At 40.6% G+C, this 10002-nt stretch overlaps 1 protein-coding gene across 2 annotated transcripts; it reads right to left on the reverse strand.

Annotated features, from left to right (window-relative positions):
• Positions 1-8109: 8109 nt before the first annotated feature.
• On the reverse strand, positions 8110-9996 carry FIBIN (fin bud initiation factor homolog). Of its 2 annotated transcripts, XM_085300893.1 has the most exons (2): positions 9858-9996; positions 8110-9776 (listed from the first exon to the last, which is right to left on the reverse strand). In XM_085300893.1, exons 1-2 carry the CDS (start codon positions 9945-9947, stop codon positions 9222-9224), a joined length of 645 nt encoding a protein of 214 aa, XP_085157019.1. In that variant the 5' UTR covers positions 9948-9996; the 3' UTR covers positions 8110-9221. The 2 variants fall into 2 exon arrangements, with proteins under 2 accessions (XP_085157019.1, XP_085157018.1); XM_085300892.1 differs by having other exon boundaries at positions 8110-9996.
• Between the last annotated feature and the right edge of the window lie 6 nt (positions 9997-10002).

Genomic DNA, 10002 nt, shown 5'->3' on the forward strand with positions numbered 1-10002 from the left:
GCGGGAGGCTTCGCGGGTGCGCGGCGGGCGGCCGCAGAGCCCCGTGCTGCTGTGCGGGGTGGCGGAGCCCAGCCCCACGCTCGCTGGGGGAAGGCGCCTCGCCGGGAGGCGGCCACAGCTCGGGCACTTGGGGCCAAGCTACCTGGGTCGGTCAGCAAATCTCCAGCCCACACTTAAAAACAGGCCACACGTTCATTAGCAGCCTATTTCTTTAAGGCTAAGAAGGAATCTTAACATTTTTTAGTCCCTKGCATAACACAGCTGATAAAATGCAGTCAATAAACTCCTAGTTACCACTGAATTGACCCAATAGCTTCCCAGTAGCTTGACTGAGGTATCATTTTTTAAAAAGGCATCCAGGCTTGATTTGAAGATACAAGGTGGAAAAAGCCATCATTCCCATGCTTTCTTTTCCCTTTTATGTAACAAACCCTTTCCAACTATTTCAAAACCACTTATTTCGGTGAGAAGAAGATGCAGAACTAAAGCCATCTAGGAAACCCCTGTAACAGATCGGCCCAAAGCAAGGACTAGGAAGAAGTTTACCTCTGGTGCTCTGGCTGTCCTCATCGGACATGAGGAGCTACCCACCATTACAGCGGAAGCAGAGGGAGGGAGGAAAAAAAAAAACCCAAACCCAAACCAAATTCAAGCCCTACTCTTCGTGCCAGGTCTACACTACAGTAAACATCATTGAATACCAAATATGGTCTTTACAGGCAAGGCTTGCTGGGCCTGTGGCCAAACAGCCTGTATTGTGAAATAAAACAACTCTGCTGTTTTGGATGGAGTGGCCTTTGCCCGCACCCTCTGAATTAATGTTGCAGATGATTTACTGTCAAACAAATCTCTTGTGAGCAGTAATCCTCAGACAGTTGAGCTTCCTGGGAATAAATTTAAAAATAGCATTAACATACCCACCTTATTTACTGCCAAGTACCTCTGGCTGGCAAATATTTTAATGCTGAATTTATTTGAACAATGTGTTTCTTGTGGTTGAATGGAGAGAGGTTCTAAAAGACAGAAATAGGGCTCACATGGCAGTGGTGGGAAATGGCACTTACCAGCTTTTGGCTGTAGTGGTCTGTGCTGGTATTCAAGTTTTCAGTTACTGAACTGGTATCCCCACCTGCTGCAGTATGCATGAGCTGGCAGCATGACTGAAGAGCTGAACTAAAAAGGAAAAATTTTAATTTCTTACGTACGGATAATTTCTCCTAAATGGCACATGAGAGCTTGCTGCCAACTATAGATGTACCTGTTATACTGGATATTCAGTGTCCGTACAGTGGTCTACAAAGCATCTAGAAAATTGATAGTGCAATATGTATGCATAATCAACAAAGGAAAACCTTGGACATAGATGTTGTCAAACCAGCACTTTTCAAAGATGGTAAAACATTCACAAAGATGAAATTTGGCTAGTTTCATGGAAACAAGYACATGCAGAATTGAAGACATTAATAACTGTTTATAGACGGTGTCTCTTTGAGCATTTTGGCAGTTGGAAAGACCTAARGCCGATTCCATGACTTAGAGGAAATTAAATGTTTTTGTTGGTAGTTATCATTCAGCCTCTTCAATGAAAAAACTCTGTGTGTAAAAACAGTGCTGTAATACATGAAATTGGATTCATTACTTAATTTCAAAGCAACCAAGCCCTACCACTCTTGTCTTTAAAGTATGTACCAAGTCTTACCACTCTTGCCTTTAAAGTATGTACCAAATCCATTTTACACTTTTTTCCTCTGAGAAACACACATGTTCTTTTCATGGCTATCTTCCCTTTTTTTTTTTTTAATAAATTTTAACGTATACCTTTTCCCCCTGCCTATTTAAAATACATTATTTGAAATCAAGAACTTGAAAATTCTAAATATTTTTCAACATTTTGCAGATTAGATGTCTGGCAGATAACCAGACACATTTTCTAAATCAAATAATTGTAAAGAGCATTTATCTGAATGAAAATTTTATCATAAAAATCATTCGAGAATTTCCATGACTTTACTTAGAGAAAAGTAGAGAATTCTGTACCTGCAGGTATTTTATAGATGATGTAACTATTATGTGCATCATTCCATATGTCAATCACTAATCTGCAAATAGTATGATTTAGGAAAGAATGTTCAGATCATTCTTTCCTATGTTGAATGTAGACTGTTGCTTGAAAAAACAGGTTTTTTTAGCTATGGTATTTCCCGGCTCTTGTGCTGTTAGTCATGCAACATATTACCCTGACACTAGATTCCTGAGGTATTTTTGTTTCATTTTCTTTTTTATGCAGTGAACGTGCATGTGCATGTGGACTGACATAAAACATTTTATATTGTATATGTGTAGAAATAATATCTTACATGTTCCTATTTTTACTAGTTAACAGTAGAAGGATTTCAAATAAAGTTGCATCTAAATAAGACATTTAGAAATTTTAAAATGAGTAAAATCTGTTATTGACATGAACTAAGTATATAGGTATACATAGATACGGCCACAACCTTACCAAGCTCAAAAACAAACCAAAACCAGAAGAGATTTTGGTTAGACCTGAAGAAAAAAACTTGTATATAGACCAAGAATGGAGAATTTTTGAAGCCAAGAGGGGAATGTTTTGAGATATTATAATAAACATACTGTGAGAATTTAAATGGTCACAGGTCTAATTCTGTAACAGGAGCAGTCCAAAGTATTTGCAAGACCTAGTCTTTATTTTTGTAATGGGTGTTACATAATATGCAAGTGGGAAAGTATCCTGTCCAAGTGGAAATAAAAGCAAACTGCCTTCAAGATTACATAGTAACTCAGCAAAATATGACTCATTAATGTTGTACTTTTATTTGCTAAGCATTTATAAAGGAAAGATTTTTACAAGAAGTGAATCAGAAATACTGTATAATGAAAATCTGGAATTCATTTATTTTACAGTACATTTATGTGTCCTTTTACTGTCACAATATCAATTTACAAAATCATGTTGTGCAAGATTAGCTTGCTTACTCCCTTTGGGCTTGATCCTGTCTCTCTCTCATTCTTTTGGGGAAGTACAGTAGGTGTAATGCTGTAGGTTTCCACAAGCCTACTGGTCCATAGAGTAACTTAGTACCAAATAAATGCACAGTTGTCAGCAATTAGTAGGTAAAGAGCATTGCAAAATTTAAAAGTCACAGGCTAACGAGCAAACAGCAGAAGGAGAACGTACTTAGAAAGCAAACTCTTTTTTGGTCCAATAAATTTGTTACTCTCGCACAATTATAAAAATAACTAGACTATTATTTGCAATTGATGAGACATTCCAACAATAATGACATTTTTCTGGCCTCATTAGCTTCAGCTCTGCACAGGTGCTGTTGAAGAAATGCAAGCAGCAACTTAGGGAGGACCTGAGACCTAATGAGAAGTCTTCAGGGGCAAGAAGACAAAAGCAGAAAAGGTGCCAAAGTAGGGTGGTATGGGCCAGGGGCAGGGAGAGCAGCAGCAGTGGGGGGCCAGGAAACATGCCAGATAGAGAAGGCGGCRGCAGCAGCAGCTCGAAGGGATGAATTTTCAGGCATTTAACTGTCTTTTAAGCATCTGTGTGTGGTGGGGCAGACTGAAATGTGGCTAGGAACACTGAAATACTCTCATAAATTTAGTAAGAGTATGTAAGTAAATAAATCTGCAAAATCAGACATGATCAAAAGGCCTTTAGGACAAGAGCAGTAAATCAATATTCATGTAGCACAAGGGGATGTTAGGCTTTTAAAAATTCCTAAATTGCTGAGAAATACAAACATTAGAAGGAGAAACTGGACATTGTTCTTACTCAGCTTCTAGGGTAGATGACTACAGGGTGAAATATAATTCATTCTTGATGTTCATGATCAGATTTATCCCTCCCCACTCACATTCATGGGCAGAAAGAGCTTGGCATAAGAATGGGTTAGGAAATCATGACCACAAGTGGAGAACTGGATCCTGAGATTCTCTGAAAATTGAGACTAAGCTTTTATTAGAATATTAGATATTATTGAACAAACACAGATTACAACCTGTGGAGCTAGGAAGGTCAGAGTATGCCTGAATCACAGAAGTAAGGGATCAGAAGGAAAAGCTTAACTAAGCTGAGAGCTAAAAGACCAAAGGCTTATTCAGAGCCTGCTGAAGTAATTCTGTTGGACCAAGCCCTGAGCTGTGAAAATCCTGGTTGCGTATTTTTGAGAAGAGATGATCCATTAAGTAGACAGAAGGAAAAAAAGAAAAATCTTGCAGTTTAGACAGTCTGTCTGTGATAATGCCTTTATTATTTACAGTAAAACTAATTTATGATAGTAACTCCTGTTGCAGTTGAACATTTGCAGTATGAAACCCTGTGGAAAATATGATACAAGTACCTAGCTTTTTCTGTMATTCTATGCTTGCCAATCTCTAGCACTGGGGAATGAGTCTCTCTAAGCCAACATTCTCCACAGAATTTTTTTTGGTCTCCAAAACAAATTAAGACAGAATAAACATTTGCTGTCACATAGATAACAATTTCGGGATGCATTTTCCAGAGGTATACATGCAGTCTAACCAAAGCTGTCTTATGAGGAAAATATGATGCACTTGGCATTGACATTGTTTCATTAAAAAAAAAAAAAAAAAAATCAATGGCATCTTGGAGACAATCAATGATACATCCCCAAGGTAAGGCAGTTCTCAAGGACGAAGGACTCTACAAGCCACGAGTGACTCTTTCCAAGCCGCATCATTAAAAACCTAATGATTATGGAGACCATATGTTTTTCTCCTTACAGAATTAGTCATTAAATTTTGCCTTTTCCCATTGTAAACTGATCTTGTAGGCAAGATGACAACTTTATGAAGAAAATAAAATAGTTATAGAGTTAGCATTTTTTTCCTTATATGTTCTAGTAAAAGCTTTTTTTAAAAAGCATGTAGTTGGGTCAGTATCTTTGCCAGTTTCCACATRTTTCAGGAACCAAATATAGATCCCCAAATTGTTCAATTTTTAGCTAACAGCTAGCCAARAATCAAACAGATAGAAAATAAATTCCATAATAGTCTGCAAACAAAAGTACATTTTAGCAGTCAGAAAAATGCCAGATAAATTTTAAACATACAGGGTTACCTCATGAATATCGTCTGTCAAATACATTTCATTCAGCAGCACTTTAATGGCTTCTCACTCATGTTTATTAGATAYTGCTTCTGTTACTGGTTAAGAAAAGAAAATTAACCTAACATTAAAGGAACATGAAGCCCACCTAAACAACAGCAACAAGACTTCTCCAAYAGAGTTTCTTGCTGCTCCACAAAATAAAAATTTTCAGGGTAAGATGAAAACTCAGAGCTGATACTTTGTTTGTAGCTTATTGTATTATTTGTAATGAAGTATGGTCTGAGGCAAGTGTATTTTTTGCTTCGCAGGTGCACATCTTGGCGATCTGCATCTGTGCACAGGACAACATCTAGGAGCAACAGTTTAACGTTAGACACTTCATGCATCAAGCTCAGCACATACAGAATCTCTTAGAGACTTACCATGTTTTCTAAAGCTTCCTTTGACTTCTCTGTTTCCCAGAATGGCCCTGAACAGGCTAACCTGTAAAACTTTGAAATTCTGGAAGTTTCAGTTTAGAAAGCTGCAATGTGCCCTACCAGCCCTAAATCCCCAGCCCAGGAGCTGCCAGTTTACCCTGTCGTGATTGTTTTCAGGTGCAGCCCTTTGCATGCTCAGCCTTTGCTTTCTCAAGCTTTTAACGTGCTCAYGTGAGACAGTGCAGTTTGCTCCGTGATTATGCTTTGAGCTTCTTATCTCAGTTTACATATTGGTAGATAGGAGAATGTCGGCAGCAGAGCACCAGCTTGGGAAATGGGCTCCCTGTGTGCAGGCGAGGGGTGGACACTTGCCTCTGAATGACTTGCTTTGACTCTTAATGAGTTAAATCATAGGCTGCATTAAAGAAAACCTTTAAAACCGCAGTACTGAGTAAGCTCTCGATTCCAGTTGTATTTTTCCAGACAACATTGTCATCTGCTGTTCTGTATCATAAACTCTTAATAAGTACAGGAAAGAATATACCTTTTCAATATTTGAAAAATCTCCTGTTAACACCATCAAAAAAGACAAAGACAGCCACTTTCTGGTATTTAAAAAAAATAAGTAAATCCCAATCCTGTTGCAATATTTAAACACAACAGGAGGAGCTGTTGGGTCAAAATAGATGTTACAGTTATTCTTGTAAAGCTGTTTAAAAATTTTTAGTAAATTTTCAATGAAAAGAAATGCCTTTACTATTTGAAATGCACTATATAAAACCAAAGAATCTCTATCTCTTCTAGTTTTATCAGATAAAAACAAGTAAAAGCATCAAAAATTGAGATTTTTCATAGTTTTTAAAGGTTTGCTTTGAATTTGAATTTTAAGTGCTGGAAACCACTGAACAACCAGTTCTTACAGGCACTTCAGATTTGTAGTGCAGTTTATCAGACTGCAGTTTTGAAAAGGCCATTTAGTTACATCTGCTGCATTTTTAAATAATAGTCATGTATATATTTGCATAGGCCAGCCAAACCGATAAGCAGATCTAAATGTCTTAAAAGAGCTTTGCATTGCCTTCATAAAATCTACCTATGATACTTTTTATTAAACATGGGAACTCACATATAGACCAGATCTAGATTTACCCGTTTTCTTTAAAAACAGAACATTTAAAGTCCCATATGAGCAGTGTTACGTAAGTATAATTGTTATGGTGCTGAATGTTTGTTTCCTTTTTTCCTCTTTCAACCTCAACTATAAAAATGTTTATATTTTGCCAAAATATAAATTCCAAATGGATATTTATCAATGGAAAACTGAAATATTAGCATGGATTTTAAAGAACCATATTTTGTTTCATTAGATGAATGGAGGTTTACTGAACTGAATCAGAGTTATACTGAAAATCTTCACATATCTCCTGTAACCTGCTGCTCTACAAATATTTACTCTCTTAGCATGCTATGTGCTGTGGGATAGTTTGGGATGCTTGACAAAAAGTTTCCTACTTCAAACAGCCAAGCTACTGAAAGTGTATTCAAGAAACTGTTCTACACTACTACTACTACTTTTCTAGTAGGATTTGAATACTGTTCTCACATGGAGGTAAAAAAAAAAAAAAAAAAAAAAAAGACACCACACACTGCACAGCACACCTTGCTGTTTCCATTTCTTCAGTAATGTTTACAATTCATGTTATAACCAATGACTCCGGTAGTGAGTAAGCAGAGACAAAACCACATGATTTAATTGTCTTGCAAGGACTCAGCTTGGGTAGGGTTTTAAGAGGAATGTGGGCACACATGGAACCATGTGACTTCTCTGGCCCCCTAAAAGAATGAAATTCAGAGAGAAAGGAGAGAGTGCAGGTGAATGAAACTCTCTGGTGCTTTTAGAGCTCTTCTTTAACGTAGACAGAAGCACTACCTGGCTTGCAGTGATAATGGGAAGACCAGACTCAATTTAAATGGCCATTCTCAGTCATATGCTGTTACATCTGACCCTAACTGCAAGTAAAATATCAAAAGTATATTAATTTTAAAGAGTTTTAACTTCTCACTTCTCTCCCTTCTCACTTGAAAAAATACTTGAAAATAATGCTGTCAGTAGTTCCACTGAAATCAATCAATAAAATGTTTCGAATTTTAAAGGCCTGGAAGGCAGATCTCCAAAGATACGGAGGATTTAAAAGTGTATACAGACATCTTAAAGTATCTCGTTAGAAACGTAACTCTCATTACCTGCCGGAATGGCCTGGAAGTTCTGTAAGTGCATACCTTCATCAGAAGTTTCCCGGTGCCTTTAAAGCTCCAGCTGCACGTGCCTTGTGTCACCAGTATGCTTTTGAGTAACTTACCCAACTTGATGGCTTGCAGACCAACGTATAACTGAATGTGAGTAGGGTTAACAAAAATGAGACCACAAATATTCATAAAGTATCTTCTCCTGTAGGGCTATTAAGTTGCCAGTTTCTTACACTGGCTTCTCTCCCGCCCCCCCCCCCCCCCCAGCCCCTTAAAAGACTTACAAACTACAGGAATCTGCCATAAACACTTGTTTGTAGCACTGCATTTAATGAAACATGCTTACCTCTTAAGCCTGTAAATTTTTATTTATTTTTACTAAAAAGCAAGTTATTTCATTTGGCAGAGTCTACATATTCCCAGAGTTTTGCTGAATAGATGCATTACAACAGTATGTTTTAAATCAAGAATGACTGAAGCAGAACAGTAAGAGAAAAAAATAATGTGCTTTAACATTGTTTTCAAATATTTATTAAAACAACATATTAACTTTTTTCATCCAAACAGTGATTCTGCCTGCAGTATCTGTAACCTAGTAGCCATATTACACCAAATTGACGATTAAATATTGGTGATTCTAAAACCTCAAATAATCCAATCTTCCCCTTCCTCCCTACTAGGCACTTCTGCTATTGTCTAGGAGCACAAATAATTTTAATAATAGCTTAGCTAGCAAAAGTACAGAGGCACCAACAATAAATGTCATTGTGTAGGAACAGACAAATACTTTTTGTCTGCTAAAAAAAACTAGGAAACTGGGCTCTTGAATTTAGGATCTGAAACTACAATCACTGCTAAGGCTCCTTACTATAAAAGTCTGCATCAGCATTCTCAGGATCTGACATAAGCCTTTCTGGCTGGCTCTAGGAGTTACAACAGCTTAGTGTCACAGATAAGCAAGCCTTAAAGAGTACTCTGCCAGAATGGTTCCCTTCTTTGAAAACACAAATGGGAATCACAGCTTTAGGTTAAGTACTAGAACAATATTTTATGTGAGTAGAATATGTGCTGTTTAAAAAAAAAAAAAAAAAAAAAAAAAAGGGAAAGGAAGTTAAAGACTAGAGGGCCAGAGGTTTCACCCTGCCTGACAGAGTAACAACAAAAGCAATTCAAGCGCTTACTACACDAGAACCTGAACGTGGCTGGCGACCCCACACTTCACCCAGGTTTGTGGTAGGCCAGCCCAGGCAGAAAAGGCAATCCATCAGCTAACAGCAGAGAAGCAATGGGGAATGCGCACTTCGCTCTGTAAGCGAACACGAACAATGTAATACGGGGTAACTTTTTTAAATATGGGGTATTAATTTAAACAAACCGCTACCTTTCAACTTTCTAGGAACGTGCTAGTTGTTTATGGAGTCAGCCATAATAAATACAGTTCCAGAAGGGATGAGTCATTTGCGCGAGCGCATCAGGAGAGGTTCCCAAGCAGACCTGGGGCTGCGCGGTGCCTTCCCGACGACGGCCCTCTGCCGCCGAGAGGCCCGCCCGCGGGCGGTGGAGCGCGCCCGTGTCCGTGTCCCGCGGGGGCCGTGTCCGCGCCCGCGCCCCGCTGCCCGCGGGGGCCGTGTCCGCGCCCCCGCGGCGCTCAGGCGCGTAGGGTCGCGGAGGCGGCTGAGGCGGGCGCCGTGGCTGCGCACGGTGAGGCTGAGCAGGTCGTGCTTGTCGCGCAGCCCGCTGGAGACGCGCAGCGTGTCGCGCAGCAGGGCGCGGGCGCGCAGCAGCAGCCCCAGGCAGGCGTCGCCGGGGCGGGCGCCGTCGCGGCCCTCGGGCTCGCGGCCCTGCCGGAACTTGCTCTCCAGCTCGCTCAGCGCCCGCTCCGAGCTGGAGTAGGCGTCGCCGATCTGCGCGGCCTCGCGGCGCAGGTACTGGCTGTAGCTCTCCTCCCCGTCCAGGTCGTAGGAGATGCTGCGGCCGATGCCCTCCAGCACCCGGCCCGCGTCCTCCACCTGCCGGCCCAGCACCGTGAGCTCCTCCCGCAGGCTGAGGCCGCCCGCCGCCGCCGCGCCGCACCGCCGCGGCTCGCTCACCCTGAAGAGCAGCTGGCACCGCTCGGGGTCGTCGTTCTCCTCGTAGTCGCCGTCCGGCACGAAGTAGTGGTGCAGGCTCCCGTTGGACATCTCGGGCTGCAGCGGGCCGTCGAAGTAGCCGCGGCAGAGGCTGCCGAGGCAGCCG

The sequence above is a fragment of the Rhea americana genome, unplaced genomic scaffold (assembly GCF_003343005.1).
Source record: "Rhea americana isolate MKP2758 unplaced genomic scaffold, rheAme1 scaffold_17, whole genome shotgun sequence".
Classification (NCBI taxonomy): Eukaryota; Metazoa; Chordata; class Aves; order Rheiformes; family Rheidae; genus Rhea; species Rhea americana.

Bases quoted from the DNA above. Each gene is read 5' to 3' on its own strand.
- FIBIN (XM_085300892.1), bottom strand. From the start codon at position 9,947: ATGTCCAACGGGAGCCTGCACCACTACTTCGTGCCGGACGGCGACTAC.